The sequence below is a fragment of the Trypanosoma brucei genome, chromosome 4, assembly GCF_000002445.2.
Source record: "Trypanosoma brucei brucei TREU927 chromosome 4, complete sequence".
In the NCBI taxonomy this organism is placed as follows: Eukaryota; Euglenozoa; class Kinetoplastea; order Trypanosomatida; family Trypanosomatidae; genus Trypanosoma; species Trypanosoma brucei.
In genome coordinates, this window is record NC_007277.1 from 616,619 (window position 1) to 636,558 (window position 19,940).

Consider the following 19,940-nt stretch of genomic DNA (forward strand, 5'->3'; position numbering starts at 1 on the left):
TGAAACCGAGATGGGAAAACCACTCAACATTGCCCACCGCCGTAACAAATAACAGCAACAACGACAAGAATAGTGGTGGTGGGGGTGGACATTCCACACGTGAGGAATCTTCGGCTATGTTGCCTAAACTAAACCCATTTACGAAGAAGCCATACACACCGCAATATTACAAGATCCTTGCTCAAAGGACTACGCTTCCCGTGTACCAGAGAGCAAAGGAGCTTACTCAAAATGTGCGTGACCACCAGGTTGTACTCTTTGTGGGTGAAACAGGAAGTGGTAAAACAACGCAAGTGCCACAGTTCATATCAGAGATGGAATTACCAGGGGTTGTTGTTTGTACACAACCGCGTCGTATCGCTGCAATGTCTATTGCTGTGCGGGTTGCCGCTGAAATGGATGTGCAGTTGGGTGAGGAGGTAGGTTACCGCGTGCGATTTAAGTCTATGGTATCTGATAAGACAAAATTGCTTTATATGACAGATGGTATGCTTTTGCGTGAGGCCTTTTCGGACCGCGATTTGTCACGGATTTCAGTAGTTGTTGTGGATGAGGCTCATGAACGTACGGTCGAAACGGATGTGCTTCTTGGGGTGTTGCGTTTGCTTATGCAACGCCGTCAAGACTTTAGGCTCGTTGTCATGTCTGCGACGCTTGACATGGAGAGGTTTCAGGCGTACTTTCCGAAAGCACCACTCATACAGGTGGAGGGCCGCATGTATGATGTTCAAGTGCTTTACTCTACAGTACCGGTGAAGGATTATGTGGAAGCTTGCGTGGAACGTGTGTGTGATATCCACTTGAACGAACCACCTGGCGATATCTTGTGTTTTCTCACCGGTGAGGCAGAAATTGAAAGAGCTGTTTCGCGCACGAAGTTAAAACTTGAGCATCTTCTTGCCGATGATGGAAACACGGTGTCTAGCAATGGTGCCCAGTTGCTTGCAAGGGTCTTACCACTGTATGGTTCCTTGGGCGTCGATGACCAGGGGCGTGTGTTTTCTAACGCTGGCAAGAACACGCGGAAAATTATTTTTGCAACAAATATTGCCGAAACATCGTTAACTATCGACGGGATTGTATACGTGGTGGATTGTGGATACCACAAACAGAGTTTGTACAACGCGGAAGCCCGCGTCGACTACCTATTACCCGCTGTTATCAGTAAAGCTTCGGCAGAGCAGCGGAAAGGTCGTGCGGGCCGTACTCGTCCAGGGAAGTGTTTCCGACTTTTTCAACAGAGTGACTTTTCCTCTTTCCCTAATCAAACTCACCCGGAGGTGCTGCGTTCCAACATGATCAACACTGTACTTTTGCTGCTGAAACTTGATGTTGCCAATCCATACCAGTTTGCCTTCATTGATCCCCCATCGCAGCAGAGTGTTATGGATGCGTATTGTCAACTCAGTCTTTTCGGGGCTGTAGACGACGACTTACAACTCACGGACTTTGGGCGTCTGATGGCCGATTTTCCCGTGGACGCCTGTTTGGCCCGTGTGCTTATGCGTTCCGCGCAATACGGCTGTGCAGCAGACGCAGCGGTTATAGTAGCGATGTTAGAAACGAGGAATGTGCTGGTGCGCCCAGCATCCCGTGGGATCGAGGCGGAGCAGAAACACGTGATGTTTCGTCATCCTGATGGCGACCATTTGACTCTCTTTAAGGTTTTTCACGCTTTTTGGCGTAGCGGCCAGTCCTCGCAGTACTGCTTCGATAACTTCCTTGCCTATCAAGCGCTGCAGCAAGCGGTGAATGTGTATACTCAGCTTACCAAGTTGATGAAGAAAAAAAACATTTGTTTTGTGTCCACGTATGATGACAGGTCGGGAAAACTGGACTCCGTGGCGATCCGGAAAGCGGTACTTGAGGGATTCTTCACTCAAGTGGCGTATAAACCACCCGGTGGAGAGCTGTACAAAACTGTAAGGGACTCGCAGATGGTTGCACTTCACCGCCACTCGTTCCCTTCAATGAGCGGATCCCCGTCTTGGATTGTATACGACCGACTTGAGGTGCAGGGGCAAGGTGGTACGTTTATCCGGGTGGCGTCTGCAATTGAGCCGGAGTGGTTGCTCGAAGTTAGCGACTTTTTTAATGACACGTCAGAGTTTGGGGATGGTGAGATCTGCCGCATCCTCCAGGACCTGAAAGCGGGGGGCACAACACAAAAGGGATAATGCTTTTTTTTTCTTTTTGACCAGTGGTGTTGCATCCTTATTCTCTCCCACGTCTTTCCCTTCTCGTTTTCCCGCCGAATTCACCATGTCATGACGAATATGTGTGAGACCACATCCGCTGTTGTGTGGAGGAGACCGGTGGAATAGGAGGATGATAAAAATTGTATGGGGAAGCAATCCGTGTCTCAACATAAAGTAACCAAGCAAGAAACAGAAACAGTTCGATCGACCCGAGCTGCACTTGTTATGGCAAACATGATGCCACTATTTTTGTTTCAGGTTAATCTATCCCTTCGTTTTCCTTTTTGTGCTTCGTTCTGTGAAATATCTACTATAAACTGGGTATACTCTTTCATTCTTATTTCTCCTTCCCCACCTATCGTTCTTCGCATAGCGCAAGCATGGAGGGAGAGCGTGGCCGCAATAGCCAAAACCAAAAGTTGGGGCTGGAACTGGTTCATGATGACGGGCGACCCATCGCCTCATGTCCGATTGACATGAATGAACTGCTGAAGAAGATGGGGAAAACAGTAGAGGTGAAGGAGGGCGTTCGCGTCCGTTTGGAGGAATATAACGAAGATGAGGGTCTTTACTACTCTGAAGACAGCTGGTCCGAGGAAAGTGAGGAAGAATCTCAAAGCGAGGAAAATGATAGTGCGGAGGACATTGCGGAAACACCTCCTCCAGGGTGTCGCAGAGTGGAAGATTGGAACAGTGCTGTTAGGGCAACACAGCGAGGAGAAAAGCCACCGATGGTGCAAGCATCCGGAATTCTTTCACGGTCCCCCAAACACGTCAAAGAGAAGGGTACAGCAGATATCAAAGCAGGACAGATTCCACGTCGGGAGTTATGGGTTTCACGAGCGCCACCCGCAGATACCGAAAGAACGTACAAGCGGCTCCAGACAGTACGACTCATGCCCTGTCCAACATCGCGTCGCTTTTGCCTTCCACCACTGACGTTTCACGCCGCAGCATCTTATACAGGGAACGCCGCCCGTGGCCCACGAATGCTTGTGTACGGCGGCACAACAAACCTCGGCAAAACTACCGAGAACGAGCTGTACGAGTTCTCGCTATTGTCTGGTGATTGGCGTCGGGTGGAGGGAAAGCAGTCCCACTCTCCTGGCGTGTACGGGCATACCGCTGTTGTGTTGAAGAAGCATCGGCGTGTCGTCTTGACGGGAGGCGTAGGCTATGGTGGCGTCCCTCCCGAGCCTTTGGAGTCCCTTACGGACGACTACCGCAGAGCGCGCTTTCATCTCCTTTTCCCCCATAAAGAACCTATTCAATCCAACGCGCAAGCAATACCGGAAACCGTGGCCAATACGGAGTTGCCAACGTTGTGGACTCTAGCCCACGCAGCGGAGTCGGTACCAACCTTTGGTTTTCTACCGGTGATATTTGACGTGGACCTGAGAACCCGCAGGTGGCGCACTATCGAGACAAGCCCTAAACTTCCTGTCGTCTTCCATAGTGCCGTTGCTATCGGGACCAGGCTATACATCTTTGGGGGTATGAATACCCATCTTCAGGTTTCTTCACAGTTGATCCTTGTTGATGGTGAGACCTATAAGATTTCTCTTATTCCCCCATCCACCGACCCACCCAAAGCTCGCTTCCTACACTCCGCTGTCGTTTACGCTCATTGGATGATTATTTATGGTGGGTTCGATGCCCACAACCAACCGTTAGACGATGCGTGGGCCTTTGATACGGTAAATGAGCGTTGGGAACAGCTTCATTGCCACGGGTCGCATGCCCGTGGTGCTCACGCTGCGTGTGTTGTGGGTTCGCGGCTAATTGTAGTGGGAGGCTTCGACAGCAGTTTTGATGGTGATGAGGCTCCCGCCAGCACTTGCCTTGAGCTCAACCTTATTCCAAATCATGAGGATAAACATTTATGGAGACCTCTCCCTTTGCATCCGACGGTTCCACCCGTGGCGTTTGCAGCGGTGTGCCCGTGTGGAGACGACGCATCTTTCCTTCTTTATGGCGGCTGCATAGCTGCCAAAAAAGGAGATGACTCCAAAAAGGCACAAGGAGGCGGAGGAAAGTCACCAGGGCGTGGAAGGCATACGAATAGCGGGCATACTGGCTATAGCGACTGCATAGGTGACGACGGCGACAATTTAACTATCTGGAAGCGGCTCGTCCCATCGAATGAAGGTTTCCTCCTCACGTTTCCTGTGAAGCGCCCAGAAAAGAACAATGAAGGAGACGCTGAGCCCCGTTACAACGCGCTGGGGGTGGAAATTGATCCTGATGAGGTACCGGCGGAGTTTCTGGCGTTTGTGAAGCGGCAACATGATTTCCTCCTGAAGAAAACCGGGAACGTTGAACAGACAATGAAGAAGATATTCCTTGAAGAGCGCGAAAGCATGGAGCCACATCTTTACCTCACCCCTGATGAGGTAGAAAGGCTGATAGAAGAGAGTGAGGAGTTATGCACGCGGTTTAGTGAGTATAAGATGGAGGAACTTCCACCTCACGTGCCCGAAAGGCAGCTTCGGTTGCACCTCAATGAAGAATGTGTTTCACTCAGCCGGCAAGTGAGAGACGTAATAAAGTCCATGAAGGGGAACCCCGCTGCCGCCGCTGCTGTGAAGTCAAAGACTCATCGGTTTAAAGTAGGACAGAAGTTCGAGAGTCACTCAGCGCCGAAACCATTCCGTCGTGTTGTTATCATGTCACTCATGAAAGAAATAAAAAGAAATATCAAGCGGGTGCTCTTATCCAACAAGGCTCTGAAGACAGTAGAGTGGCCAAACAAGGCAGAGTACCTTGAAGCTATTCGAAGAATGCAGGAGACAGCGGATACTTTTCTTCTTTCCGTGAAGGAGATTCTCGACGTTTACATTGAGAAACGTGTGGATTCGCTAGTCAGCGCGATTGACACTCGTAAGAACAAGTTGAAGCGGTTGACAGAAGCCGTGGAGCGAAGCCGGCAAAGTTTTCCCGTTCACCCTCTGGATATTGTGGCAAGGGTGGGAGGGAGAGGGGGTCGGTCCTCTCCATCTCCGCAATCCATTAGCAGCCGTGCAAGGTCTCGCTCTCCGAGCGCAAGACACTTTAAAGGTGGCGAAGAAGCAACGCATACACTAAATAAAGGAGAAGTTGGTGTTCTACTTAACAAGGCTTCTGCTGTGAGGACGAATGCTTCCCTATTCGGTGAGAGCTGTCAGTCAATGATACCACCGGCACCCAAGCAGGTGGCTACTGCGCTTCTAGTGCCCGGTATGACTCCTCCACCGGAAGGGGAAGATGCAGCAGCTTCCAGAGAAACTGTGTGGCATACAGCCTGCGGTCAGGTTCAACAAATTGTGAAGTGCGTCGATAGGTTCATTGAAGGTATTCGAGCCTCGCAATTAGAGCAGAAACCACTGAACGAGGCAGGAGATGGCACAGAGGAGGGTTCATATAGAGTGAACCTGGCCCTTGCAACAGTTTGGCCGTTGGAAACATGCAAGGACAAACTTGATGAATTAAAAAAGGGCATGCCCGAGGTCCGCAATCCCTCACCTGCAGCTGGGGGTGATGAGGCTGCAAAGCTAAAGAAAACGCAACAACATTATACTCGGCTTTCAAAGAGCCTTACTGCTCTCGTGCAGAGTGTCAAAATGAGTATTCTCAGTAGAGCCGGGGCGAAACCACCGCCAGCAGTTCACATCACCTCGCGGGATGTTGTGGCAGCCAGTCCTTCATCAAAGGGAAGGGCATGGAGACCCCCACAATCCAGACGGCAAAGGTCCACTATAGAGGTGCTGGACTTACATGCTGATGACGCCACAGAGCCTGAAGGATATTCGCCCACTGCTGAGGAAGAGCAGCGTCATTGTCACGCTGTACTTTCACCACTTAGCCCCAAGCTCGTTCCGATCGAAGATTTATTTGCCTCACCGAGGACCGCACCTGCCGTGGAGGCCCCTAATCGGATACCGATAACTTCCAGGGAGGCTGCCGCGCTCGTGTCAGCACCCCAAGCGGCGGTTGCTGCAACGGGTGAATGTGTTATTGTACCTTCCAAGAAGGATGTTAGGGTGGTGAAAAACTCATCGTCGGCATCACTGCTTTTTCATGAAGGTGATGACACCAGCGCTGCGATGCACTCCCGCCTCTTTCCCCCTCAGGCATACCACGACTATTATGCGGCGGCGGCGACGCCACAACAACCGACGTGCATTGCTGTTTCCAACGGGCCGAAGATGGTAGCAGCTGGAGAAAATCGCAGCTCCGATGCGGTGATATCACTTATAGACGTTTTCGACGGTGTACATCCGGTGACAGTGACTGACGAAGGGAAACAAGACTTAAAGGCGATGGTGAGTGTTACCCCAGGGTTCTTCCACGCGCACCCTTCTGCGGTTGACACGGGTACATCCGAGACATCCGATCATGTCAAATACTGTGACTCTCCGATGCTTGAGGATGATTACTTTTTCTTTGGTCGCCGTCTTGAGTCCAGTTGTTTGCCTACGGGCCCCGTCCAACCCCTTTCTACACCCAGTGCTAAGGGCACTACGAGGAAAAAGACTCAGAAGAGAGAACCATCAGTTAAACTGGCAGCCAAAAGCAGGACACGTGACACTAAATCATCCCCTCACTGCCTGTCGTTTTCAGCAACCCCTCTTCGTGACAGCAAGCGCCGCTCAGTTTCACGAGGAGAGCGCGCAGTCCGTCAGTTGATGGAGCCCGACTCTTTTGCTCGAGGCGGCGGTGGCGGTCCCTTACGCGGGAAGTTAACACCTGGAGAAGCACGAATCGCGGAGGCGAGGAAACGTGGCAGCCTCATGTCTGGTAGTTAGCGGAGCGCCAGTACCGGGTAGAATGCCGAAATAAGAACTGTAGGAGAGGGGAGTTTGAATGCCCATTTTGCCTGGACTAAGCCCCTTAACCATAGAACATATGATATAGAGCATTAAATAAGGCAAGTGGTTTTTCGCTATTGTCTTTACTTAAAACTACCTTCCCACCCTTACCCTACTATCTGTTGGCTTTTCGGGTGTGGGTTTCTTTTCTTTTCTTATCAAAATCTTATGCCGCGCACCGAAGGGTTATTCGTGCTGAGGTGCGCGTTTTTTGATGTCGTCTCGTCCGTCCGAGGTATGATTTCTGGGGGTTCCCTTCGTTAGGAACTTCAGTAGATCAAACAACGCTTTGACTTCAGGAGTGCACAAAATTCATGCTGTCAATCTCTTGTGCGAAAGGGACATCCTGAGAAGGTTGCTCCCGTTTCGTAGGGGACGGGGCTATGACGCTCTGTGCATCTCTCAATACTATTGCCTCATTTCCTACTGAATTTACATAGTTTTACTTCTCTAATTCCTATTTTATTTACTGCCTCTTTCTGCGCCTGTACAAAGGCTCCCGTACCGTAGCGCAAAGGTGTTCCTTTGTCGCCGTCCCCGGAAAGAAAAAAAAGGGAGAAAGGAAACAAAGCGGAACAAAAATAAAAAGGAAGAACAAATAAGAAATAAGGGGAGCTAATAGAGCAAACTACACATCTGTGTGCCACGAAAGCGACACCATCATCAATAGTCGTCCTGATTTTCTTCCCCTCTCTTTTTCCCGCAGAGGTTTGAGGGTTTTGGTGAAACTGTCCGGAGGGGGAGGTGGGCTCTTGTAAGCGCGCGAATATATATATATATATATATATATATATACATTACAGATATACGTTTGCACGTACACGTAACGAACAGGTCGAGGGAGACCTTTAAGTATATCGAGTAAGCGTACCTGAGATACAAAAGCAGAAAAAAAAAAGAGAGTCCGAAGTGGAGGTAACGTACCGCGGAAGGTGAGAGCCATGGGGTTTTGGCCGCGTTCCTTACTTGCCAGAGACTATGAGGTACCGAAGCGTCCCATTTTCCACCTCGAAGGATGGGATGTGGTTCAGGGAACAGACGCAGCCACTTACGTTTCGGGTGTTGTGCCCGACGGCGTTATGTACGGTACCAACGGGTGTTTAGGCGTACGGCATCATTGTGAGTCGGAAACGGTAGGGTACCGAACAAGTCTTTACATGAACGGCGTCTACCACAGTGCTCCCCTTAACGCGTACGTTGACAGTGAAGCGCTGCCAGAAGAGATTCAAGTTGGTGCCACCGTATGTGAAGTGACTCTCGACTGCTTCATTGATGGAGAGTCTGGGACCCTTGGCGAGGCACCATCGCAGAGGTTGAACTTGCGAGACGCCACGTATTCTAGCACCAGCGTGGATGTTGTCAGCGGTGACGGTGGGCTTACTTTTGACTCCACATATCGCCAGGTTGTATCTTTGAACGAGTTGGACCTCTGGTGCGCTGAGACTGTATGCACCAACTTTTCCATCGACGCCTTGTCGAGTGGAACAGATTTTGCTTCACAAAACAATTCCGAGTCCTCAGCAAAACACATCGAAGAGGACATGTACAGCACTGAGTCCTCTACTTATTCTGTTGTTTTTATCGTTTCTGTTACTGTATCGCTGGATGACTGGTATCTTGTGGGTGGTGACTCCACGGAAAAACTGCTCATCGAATCCACCACGTCCGGCATATTGGTAGGCACTGAAACGGAAGCCTCATGCACAGTAGAATGCGGCGACCGAACATACAAGATAGTCCCGGAGCAACAAGTGAGAAATGTTCCGGAGGACTTTTATACGCCCCACCGTGATTGCGGCTTCTCCCATGCAGCGTACGTAAGCGAAAGCGAGAGTGAGCACCCACACTCTTCCCGTGCCGCTTGGAGAGGCACCTCCGGCTCGCGGGGTCGTGTATGCTTCCAAAAACAGTTCCCCTATACAATTACCCCCGACAACGTGCCTCAAAAGGTAACGTTGAGCTTTCATGCACGACATCACAATGGGGGGCTTCCACTTTCGCGGCCGTTTCCGTCTTTTGCGGATGTCGTGGCCGAGCAACGTCTCGTGTTGGACAATTTCTGGAGTACCTTTTGGATTGATATCCAGCGACAGGACGAACTGCCGCCTAATCGCATGAAACTTGGCCTAATATTTAATTCGTTTCGGTTGTTCTGTGTTTCTCGCAACCTGCAAAACGGCCTGCCACAGGCTGGCTGCTCAACAACTAAGAGTAATTTGCTGTATGACCTCCAACAGTACGTTTACCATGGCATCTACTATATTCTCACGTCGCCATCAAGTGCGCTTGCGCTCCTTCGCAGCCTCTATTGTATGCTTTCTCAGGCTCGAATGAACGCCCTTCGTCTATCGCTTGAACACGGCGCCGTATACCCACGCAGAACGATCACAGGGACGGAGTGTTGGCATTGTAGTACCCTCAACAACGCCCGGTTTCACGTCAATGCTGAGGTGGGCTATATAATAAATATGTATTTTTCTGCCGTGGAAAGCATTGCCACGAGCGATCGCTTGTGGCTGTTGGAGCTCATGTTAGAGACAGCACGTGTTTGGTCGCAAGTTGGGGAGTGGGTGGAAAATGAAGGTGTGTTTCGTTTGGACAATATTGCCGGCCCGGATGAGTACAACGGTAACGCGGCAGGGAACTTTTACGTTCACCTCTCGGCAAAGCTACATTTGAGAAATGCTTACAATCTTTACGAGGAACAACAAAAAATCGTTGGTGATGAAGCTATATTTTGTCTGCTGCAGGGAATTAACATGGACATATCGGAACTTGAAAACTTCAGGACCATCTCCAACGAGATTGTTGTGCGACGTGACAACCACCTTGATGTTTTTTTGGTGCATGATCACTTTGACACACTGAAAGAATGGAAGGGGGAGCGTCCAAAGCACCCCTTGTCCATGAACTACCACCCTCTTGCAATATACCGTCATAAAGTTGTGAATATTCCCGAAGTCCTTCTCGGCATGTTGTTGTACCCAGCCGAGTTTGAGCGAAAGGATTTGCTGCAGAACTTGTCCTACTACGCCCCGCTCTGCACGCATGACTCGGCGGAGTCATTGGCTATTGTTGCGTGTGTGGAGTTCCGAGCGAACGGTCGCTTCACTCACGGCATGCCGCTACTATGTTCATTGGCTAGCTTGGATTTAGATAACATCATTTACGCTGCCGACGAAGGACTTGATTTTGGTGCCATGTCCGCAACGTGGATTGCCGTTGTCATGGGTATTGGTGGTGTTAAGATCACGTCTCGTAGTCTGCATTTAGACCCTTCCTTTCCCGCTGGGTTGAGTGTACTTAGTTTCACTCTGCACTGGCGTGGGGCGACCCTGCGGACGCGTGTAGAGAAGGACTGCATAACGTATGACCTGATGGCAGGGGATAGCATACGATTTATTCATGCCAGCAGACATCGCATCCATTTGCATTCCGGATGCAGGCAGAGCGTCGCCCGCAAGCAAGTCGCTATACCGCAGCCCATGAGCAGCATGCATGGGGAATTTGCCGGTGCCATTTTTTTGTGCGAGACGCTTTTTGACAGCGTCATGGAGATGAACTTCATTGCGTGGGGCAAGACGCTGGAGTCACTCTATGAGAACTATCGGGCGCTGCACCTCCGCCACATCCCACCGCTCACAGCGGAAGAGTTCGTCGATAAAGTTATTTATCAGGCAGAGCACCGTGAGATTGCCTTCAGTGGGATTCACAATGTGCTACTGGACCGTGGAATAGACCTCCCACTCGGTTCACCCGACGATGCCGAAATTGTAGAGACGCGTTATGGTTTAGCCAACGCCAAGGTGGCAGAGTTGGAGGAGATGTGGTCTCGCGAGGCACCGTGTGTGAATCCAGCGATGCGGGCATTGCTGCGCGATTTGGAGGATAATGGAATACCGCTTGCGCTTGTGTCGTACAGTCGAACCCTTAAGACACTGATGCAGTATCATCCAGAGGAGGCACTGCGTTTCCTCACGGCTATTGATGGCGATGAGGCGCATGAGCGGCACATCAAGAGCCGACCGCATCTCGACATTTTCGTTCGTGCAGCCGAAAAGATCCACGTGGAGCCGAGTCGTTGTCTGATCTTCTCTTCTCACATCGACAGTAACTTCAAAGTGTCGGAGCTCTCTTACTTCCGCATGGTGTTTGATGTGGAGGATCCCTTTGCGGCGCGGGTGCGGGGATCCAAAACCTGCGAGTATCCCTCCATGCTGAGGCCCGCAGCGGCTGATGGGGATGTGCGGCCACTTGTGATTAACTTGAAGCGGGATAAGTTTCCCACAACTGTAGACGGGTTGGAAAGCATTTTATGCGGCCCAGTGGCGTCGGGTTCTGATCTCGCCGCTGCGGGCGATGCTCCGCCAAGTGATCCCTGCAGTTAAGGAAAGAAAGAAAAAGAAGGAGGAGGGGAAAAAAACGCAAGGATGGAAGGGGCTTTGCTTTCCTTTTTGCCTTCCGACTAAACCCTCTATCCTTGCGTTTTTTCTCCCCTTCCTTCTTTTTCTTTCTTCTCTCTGTATACTCGCTTTTCCCTCGTCACACACGCCTTACACATGCAGGATACGTCAGTCGCAGACGGTCAAACAGCACCGGCAAGATTAGAGAGTGTCTTCGGTGATTGACCGAAAGGACGAAAGAAAAAAACGCAAAAAAAATCCACATTAAAGAGACGGAAGAATGGAGAGAGAGAGAGAGAAAAGGGGCGAGTGAATATATCAATAAATGAAGTAGAGTGGGATTGAGAAATAATATTGCCTCGGCTGGTCAATGTGCATAATAAGGAGCGTAAATGAATGAAGAAAGGAATGGGAAACGGGATGTGTTAACTCCTAAAGGTGTAGATAAGAAAGGTGTGAAGTGTGTCTGTGTGTGTTTGTGTACGTGGGAAGGATGCACGAGAAAATATATGTGAATTGATTCTCCCCTCCTTTTCTCCCATTTGGCCGTAACGAAAGGAAACGCAAGACGAAACAAATAAAGGGTGGAGAACAAAAAAAACCGAAAGCAACATTAAAGACAACAATAACGATGGCGAAGTGTATCCTTCACAACTGTCTTCCATTTTAAATTCACCTATTTTTGTTTTATGTCAAGGTAAATTATAAACATGAGAGGGGAAAAAACAATGAGAACGTGCGTATTTTTATTGGTTTCTTTTACCGTTTCAAGTGTCAGCAAGCGGATGACACGACTCCCAAGTTGCAAAGTAGAGGGGAATGGTAATAAGCGCATTACACTTTACAGCGCGTGTAAGAAACGGGAAAGCAGAAGAGGAAGTCTTTTTTTTTTTTAAAGAAAAAACAAAACAGAAAACAACGGGAAGCAAAACCAAAAGTTATTGCGTCCGAATATGTGTTAATTAGTTGAATGGGAAACCCCGCTTTTGTGTTTGGCCGTATTTCAAAATGAAGAACGGCGTACCTCACACCATGAGGGTTTTTTTCTTCTTTTTTTGTTTAAATTTTTTAAAAAAAGGTTCCGCAAAACGAAGTTATTTACGTATTATTCAACGGGTAAAACGGTGAAGGGGAAATTAATTTTAAACAATAAAAAGATTTCATGAAGAAGTGAAAGGAAAGAGGGAAAAGTAGAAGAGGCGGTAAGATAAAGTCATTAGTTTGTGTGTGCGTGTTTTTTTTTTCCAATTTTTCGCTCTTGATTCATTTGACTTTTTCGCGCTTCACCGTGGCTTTTATCATTATTAATTGATTAACCTTCCTTTCGGAAAATAACATGTGCCCCCCCCCCCCTACGGGTCTTAACGGGACGGTCACCGAAAAAAAAAAAGAAGGGAGGAATGATGCCGAAAACGAAGGGGTATGGCGCGATTCCATAGACCCCAGTTTGCCGAGAGAAGTTTCACTTCGCATCATATTTCAGGTTGTGTGTTTTTTTTTTAATTTTCGCTTCGGATCGTCTTTTTTTTTTCCCCCTCCCCTTCCACAACTCTTTTTCACCTTCACACCTTTCATTCTCCCTTAAAGCTCTTGTCCTTATCAACATCTAGTGCTACACATTTGATGGTGTGCTCTAACCATACTCCATTTATTTATTTTTGATTTACTTCTTCATTTTCGTTTACGTGCTTAATTTCACTTTTTTTTCCTCATTCCATTCCATTCCATTTTTTGTTTTGTTTTTGATTGTTTGATACGTGATTTTGAGTTGTTGAGAAGAAGAAGTGATGGTGAGTTGAAGCGACGCCAGTGTGGTGGCATCCGCTTTTTTTCTACACGTTTGTGCCTTCGTCTAAAAAAAGAAAAATGTGTTTGATTATCGGTTCACTTATTCCAGCATTTGACATCTTATGTATGCCTTATTTGTTGTTGTTTTTTCTTTTATTATTTTCCTTTCGATTTGAAAACTGCTATTTTATTTTTCTATTTTATTTTTTTTATTTTGCATTTTCACTTGTACTGCTATTTCCCCTTCCCTTCCTCTAACTTGAGTGCTGGCCTTTCAGCTACCCCTGGGGGAAAAAAAAAGAAATAAACGGTGAAGTTTGGGAAGGGGGTGATGAGAACCAACCTTCAGTATATATATATATATATATCTTTTTTTCTATGTTAGTGTTTACTTTTTTATTTCTAGTTGATGTGCATGTCCTCTCTTTTATCTGTTTTTTTTTTATTTACCATAAAATCTCCAAAGTCAGCTGCTACCGTCAATCTTCCCTTATCTCGAGTAGTTTGAGGAAGAATAGAAATGCCCTTCTTAAAGCAATTGAGTGGGATTTCTGAAAAGTGAAATTAGCGTGAGACAGCTCCAGTAATTATTATTATTATTTTCTTCTTCAATCCAAGTGTCGTTTCACGTCATGGAGTGGGGCGATATCAGCCGCGGTTGTTGCGCTCCACTTCTTCCCTCCATCTTCCTGCTTTCGCTTGAATTATATCTCTCTTAACTCATCCTACTTCCTTCTTTTTTCCTTTCCTTCTTTTTTCCTTTCCTTTTCTTCTTGACGTAAGTTTTCCCAATATTCGCATCAAGTAGGTAGTAAGTTCTACCTATAGTATTAAGAGATTATGACTCTTGCGGATACGCTACACCCCGTCTTCGTATTTATTCTCATCGTTAATGCCGTTTCCTGTGCATTTCCATTACTTTCACACCGTCTTGTGTTTTACCCCATCGTGTTTGTGGCTCTCGGCCTGCTCTACGTGACTCTGCTGGTCTTACTAATGGGTGCAACAGTTATGATGCGAAATCAATCCTTTAGTGACCATCGTGTGAAGGAAAATACTCTCATAATAATTAAGCGAGATGTGAACATGACAACATGGATGGTGATATCAACTGTAGTTATGGTTGCTTGGATGTACTGCTGGGCCCGTCGCGTGTGGTTAGTGTATATTCTTCCCATGGTGGAGGAGTACAATGCGTTCAAAAGTCGACGTTGGGCCGATGCATTAGACTTACGGGGTCGTATGAAGCCGACTGTTTCATGATTGCAACTACATTTCTCCATTTGTGGTGGCACGTTGGTTTGAAATTGCCGCGGCTTTTGTGCATGTGTGCATGTGTATGTGTTGTTTGCATCCATCGCGTCATTGTGACCGAATATACGAAAAGGGCACTGTAAATGAAGAGTGGGGAGTGGCATTAGTGGCGGGTGTCCACAGAAATTTGTTGTGCACCGCGCTTCTCTGGTTGAGCACTTCTCCGTGAAGTTTTGGAACTAATTTGCTTTCCTCATTTTCTTCCTCGTTGGTGTTTCGTTGTCAAATGTTTCTTTTATTTCATATACCATTTCTGCTTATTGATTTCGTTAAGTTCAACATTTCGCCGCAAAGACGACGTTAGGTTTTTTGGGGCGGCGAAACTCAGGGTGATCATTGGAGGTGTGACGGTGCCAAAAAGTAACCTTATTTTTTTGTCAAGCGGAGACCCTCTAACTCAGGCGTACTGGACACGACATTCAGGTGTGGAAGTGCACTTAATAGAGTACGCGTTCACACACACACACACACACGCATATATATATATATAATATACGTATTCAGTAAGTGATCAACAGCAACGCTGTGGTACGCCACCCGCCGCTTCGGGTTCTCCGTGAGAGCACTGATACCCACAAGTAATAAAAGGGTTGACATATCAAACATCGTCGTCTCTTACGCTTTTGCCTCCACTTCTTCGTTACCTTCCGCTTCTGGAAGCAGCAGATCGGTGAGCGTGGCGCGAATGGCACGGCACCCCAACACGGCGATTGTGCTGCAACCCACCAATAGTGCCATTATCACTTTGGACTTATGTCTGCAACTCGGCGGCCCATCAGCACCGTTATGGCGGAAGAGCGTAGCAAGAGACGAGAATGAGGCAGCTGACAGAGCAATTGAGCGACTTAGGATTCTCATCGCGCAGTCCGCGGGGGACAAAAAGAGCAAAAAGACGTCACGCGAGGAGATTTTGAAGAATTGTCAGCCAATTGAAGTTCTTGGCGTGTCAAGCGAGGGGGAGCAGATCTTAAATGAAGAAAATGGCCTAACCAAGCTTGACACTTCTGTTTCCAATAAGGAATTCTGGAGGAACGTCAGACAAATGTTGATTGGGTCAACTGTTGTGCCGGTTAAATACAACGTTCCCACCATTACTGCGGTAGTGCCACCCTCAGCGCTGTACGTGGGAGCCCCAGCAGTTTGCGCGGGCATCACAGCCCTCTTTACCACAGAGGTAGATGTTCAGTATGAATGGTGCGCACGCGCCGCTCCCAAGAGTCCTGCGGGCACGGGCGCTTCTTCTGATGCCACTGTGCGCGTAATCAGTACTAAACCCGTTTTTACTCCTACAACACGGGAGTTGGGTGAGTCGCTGTTTCTTCGCGTCCTACCGGAGCCGGGTTCAGATTTGTGCACACAAGTGGAGCTCCCTCAGGTTCGTGCCGAAGTGCCTCCAATGGATCGCTGGACTCAAACAAAGCAATCTGTGGAAGCACCGAGCTTTAGGATGGTTACGTACAACGTCTTGCACGAGGAGTTCTGTAGCACGAGTTCGGCAAAGAAAACCATTTATCCCTTCGCAACAGATGACATTCTGTCGCTAGAGTACCGACAGAGCCGTATCGTGCAGGAACTTCTTGCATACAATGGTGATATTATCTGTTTGCAGGAATGCGGGAAAAAAGTGTACCAGCAATTTTTTTCCCGTGTTATGACTCAGTACGGCTATGAGGGATGCTATACAAACAAGAATGGTGGTGTAAGGGAGGGATGTGCATGTTTTTGGAGGCGCAGTAGATTCTTCCTGCAGGAAAAGGATGAATTTCCGCTCAACTGGTCAACGATGGAGAAGGAACATCCAGCTCTGGCAGCTGAGGTGACCCGTCATCCCGAGTTGAAGGAGGCGTTGGAGAATGTTACTTCGATTGGCGCCTTGGTATTACTGAAAGATAACGCGACAAACGAAGAGTTGGTGGTTGGGAACACGCATTTGTTCTATCATGCAAACGCCTGCCATATTCGGCTTCTACAGGTATACATGCTTCTTCACAAACTGAAGAGCCGCAGTGATTCGCGCAGGGGTGTTGTCTTATGTGGGGACTTCAACTTTACCCACACAACGGGTGGCTACAAATTAGTGACTACGGGACGTACGGAGGCGTCACATCACTCGTGGGCGAAAGGGGAAGTGTTCCACTGGGGTTGTGACCGCATGTTAGGCATCAACGCCGCTGAGGGAGCGGGGGGGTCTGCGGAAGTTGAAACGGGTTTGGACGTGAGAAGGGGAAAGGGAGAATCTGCCACATGTGCTTCGAAAAACAATAAGAATGACACAAATAACAATAATGAGAGTAATGGCAATAGTGTAGATGCGAGCACATCATGTGCCGCAACATCAGCTGATACTGGCGTTGCGTCAAGCGTAAAGGCTGATTACCGACCTCCATTTGATGTTTTCCGTGCGGACATGGAGGCACCAATGCAGTTCACAGATGCGTATGGTGTAACGGATCCGGAAATGCCATGGACTAATTATACAATGACATTCCGTGAGGTTATTGACTACGTTTTCTTCAACCCAGACCGCCTGCTTGTCGTTCAGACAATTCCCATTCCACCAGAGAGTGAGCTGTCAGAAAATGTGGCTCTCCCGAACCGGAAGTACCCATCAGACCACGTTGCATTGATTGCCGATTTGTCGTACAAATAGCTTCGGTTTGCAACTGCCGACATCCACGCGATATGGCGGAGCACGGGCATTCGAGGATGGAATAATGTGTGAGATGCGGCGTATAAACATGATTTTCCGTTGAGATTTGTGCCTTGACGCTGAAGCGGAGTGTGGAAATGGTGTGGCCGCGGTATTTTGTCTGCCATGACAGCGTTAATGGTAATATGTCCCCTAGTTGGGCATTATTTGTGGCTATTGGAAAGTTTGTTGATGATTGGAGGCGACGAGCTAATGGGTTTTATTTCTTCACGGAACTGATAGTACCGCTGGAGATGGTCACGGGATTTATTGAGGGGTACAGTTGTGACAAGGACGGGAATCTAACCCTTTCTCTTTCTAAAAGAAACATATTGGAACACCGGCGGATGCCAAACACCTGCCGGTCACTTTCGTGATGGGTAACAAGCAGTTTGTACGTAGCTATCATCTACCTGTGAAATGAACAACCGTTATGTTGAAGTCACTTTGATTTTACAATCTGTTGCGCACTCAGAGAAAAGAGGGTAAGTGGCAGTACCCTTCTAAATTGTGGCGGTCTCCTCTTGGCTCGAGGTACACTTAACGTATCAACTTAGCGGGATATGTATTTCTCACACAGTAAGTGTATTTTTACGGTTAGACGTGCCTTTATTTTCAGCCAATGTGCTGTCCAACGTTCCGTCTTGAGTGGCGGAGGTTGGGACTGGTGGTTGGTAGGGATTCATAACCCCGTCGTGCGTCGTGTGAGTAATCATGATTCTTTTTTGTTGTTGTTGTTTTTGCCGGGTGTCGATGCAAGGAGGAACAAGGTGTCCTCACGTACTTTCTTTTTTTAAAAAAAAAAAATCTTGTCAACGACCCTCCTCTTTTATATGTTTCTTTTTTTTGGGGGGGGGGGAAGTGCCCGAGGGCCCCGACAAGTTAACGGGGAAAAGGAAAAAAAGTGAAAGGGTGGGAAAGGGCAGAAGGAGGCGGAAGGAACATTCGCCACCATGTTTTCACAAACGCGCTGTTCCGCATGCATCGGGAAAGAGCTGTACAGCAGGGCGTCGACACTTCCACGCGACTTTTACGAAGCGTGCGCGAAGCACTTCGGCATTAAGATGCATCAAGAGACATTTATTGGTGTGCGGTCCTCACAGATCCGAGGGTTGTTTCTAAGCCCCAGCATTAATAAACCGCTAGAGGCAAACAAACCCATTGCAACCATTCCTCTTAGTAGTCTATACACAGTGACGAATATCCACACTAAACCAGACACACTGCACCATGTGACACTAAGCAATGTTCGTGACGCAATACGTGATGTTGAATTCAAAGCGATGACGTCACAGTTCTACCTTGGTCTGCAAATGAGTGCAATTATAAGCTCACTTCCAGACATAACACGAGCTCAGAATGCGGAAGAGATGGAGCGCATCACGCAGATTCTTCGCGGGGGTGCCATGCCTTGGGTGCGATTAATTGATGATGAAGATTTCAATGAGCAGTTCGTCTTCGGCATGTACGGTATGGCGCTAGACAGCTGGCAGCGGCAGAGCTACGAGGAAATGACTAAAGTGTTCCATCGCAACATTACCTCCATCCACGAAAAGACAAACCCACCCTTCTCCGTTGATACATTTAGGCGCATCACCCGACTGATACTTGCGCGGGCAGAACACTTTCCACCACTGGAATATTACAACGGTTCCGTGTTGTGGCGTCGTGTCCTCCGTTTCGTGCGGCGCTGGTCCAAAATTCCAGAACCTTCAGAACTGTGCCTCGTGCCACTATTGGATCTGGTAAATCATTCCAATCGGCCAAATTGTGCCATCCGTATTGGGCCCAGTGCTGCCATGGATGGCCGTCCCGCCATCACGATTTACTCCATTGCACGCATTAACCCCGGACAGGAGATTTGCAGACACTACAACTTCGCTATCAACAGGCCTAACGCACTTTTTCGTTATGGGTTCCTTCCTTTTGATCTTATTTCTATTGTGGAACATGACGCCATTGATGAGTATTTGGTGAAGAATCAGCATATGTTACGCGAAGAAACTGAGGAGGCCCAAATCAAACGTGCGAAGGAACGGGCGGAGCTCCAGCGGCTCGAGCAAATCTTTCAAAAAGCCCGCTCAGGGAGTGTGCCAGCGGATTCGTAAGTGTGTGCACGTGTCAAAATATTTTAAAAAAAGAATTCAGGGGGTGCCACCGCGTCTATGATTATGTTTGATGTTGTTATTGTTGGCTGAACTTGTATTTGTGTATTGTATTCTGTGGTAGTTCTCCATATGATGGCTTAGCGCGCATTTATTTGCCGTGCTTTCGGTCACCGAAGGCGTAAACTTTGGATACCGCTGTGAGTTGTTTTTGGTGTTGTGTTACCTTATGGAATGTTGTTGAAACGGCACACTTCTTGCATTTATCGTTCGTTCAGGTAATTGCTTGCACGCAAGTAACAGTAACGTCATTGGTGTTTGTGTTGAGGGATTTTGGCGGCTCAAAGATGTGGAGTATCGTCAATTCACAACGGTTGCATGGGTTTTTCTGGTAACCTCCGCGTTTGCCTCCCGTGTGATTCGATCTTTTTTTCTCCACAATGCTTTTGCCATTGCAACACAAAGCTGCCGCATGCGTCCGTTAGCAGCGTATACAAATTTCCCCTCTATGATGTGAGTCTTTTTCTTTTTTTCTTAAAAAATAAAAGTTCGTTGTCCCCCTCTTTTGCTTACCCGACACACTGTTAGAGAGACAT

General features: G+C 48.1%; 6 protein-coding genes across 6 annotated transcripts, besides 6 other annotated features; all 6 read left to right on the forward strand.

Annotated features, from left to right (window-relative positions):
- Window positions 1-19,940: part of a sequence feature (sequence corresponds to BAC RPCI93-1H19) that runs on past both edges of the window.
- Window positions 117-2,177, forward strand: Tb927.4.2390 (ATP-dependent RNA helicase, putative; the record flags this gene model as incomplete). Its single annotated transcript, XM_839296.1, has 1 exon — window positions 117-2,177. One exon carries the CDS (start codon window positions 117-119, stop codon window positions 2,175-2,177), a length of 2,061 nt encoding a protein of 686 aa, XP_844389.1.
- Tb927.4.2400 (hypothetical protein, conserved) lies at window positions 2,579-6,982 on the forward strand (the record flags this gene model as incomplete). Its single annotated transcript, XM_839297.1, has 1 exon — window positions 2,579-6,982. The coding sequence occupies one exon, from the start codon at window positions 2,579-2,581 to the stop codon at window positions 6,980-6,982; it is 4,404 nt and encodes a 1,467-aa protein (XP_844390.1).
- Window positions 7,587-7,654: a sequence feature (A-rich).
- Window positions 7,812-7,843: a microsatellite.
- On the forward strand, window positions 7,987-11,433 carry Tb927.4.2410 (hypothetical protein, conserved; the record flags this gene model as incomplete). The annotated part of the gene is made up of 1 exon (XM_839298.1): window positions 7,987-11,433. The coding sequence occupies one exon, from the start codon at window positions 7,987-7,989 to the stop codon at window positions 11,431-11,433; it is 3,447 nt and encodes a 1,148-aa protein (XP_844391.1).
- Window positions 13,420-13,452: a sequence feature (T-rich).
- Window positions 13,976-14,008: a microsatellite.
- Tb927.4.2420 (hypothetical protein, conserved) lies at window positions 14,077-14,499 on the forward strand (the record flags this gene model as incomplete). Its single annotated transcript, XM_839299.1, has 1 exon — window positions 14,077-14,499. One exon carries the CDS (start codon window positions 14,077-14,079, stop codon window positions 14,497-14,499), a length of 423 nt encoding a protein of 140 aa, XP_844392.1.
- Window positions 15,005-15,040: a microsatellite.
- Window positions 15,236-17,200, forward strand: Tb927.4.2430 (hypothetical protein, conserved; the record flags this gene model as incomplete). The annotated part of the gene is made up of 1 exon (XM_839300.1): window positions 15,236-17,200. The coding sequence occupies one exon, from the start codon at window positions 15,236-15,238 to the stop codon at window positions 17,198-17,200; it is 1,965 nt and encodes a 654-aa protein (XP_844393.1).
- Window positions 18,193-19,347, forward strand: Tb927.4.2440 (hypothetical protein, conserved; the record flags this gene model as incomplete). The annotated part of the gene is made up of 1 exon (XM_839301.1): window positions 18,193-19,347. One exon carries the CDS (start codon window positions 18,193-18,195, stop codon window positions 19,345-19,347), a length of 1,155 nt encoding a protein of 384 aa, XP_844394.1.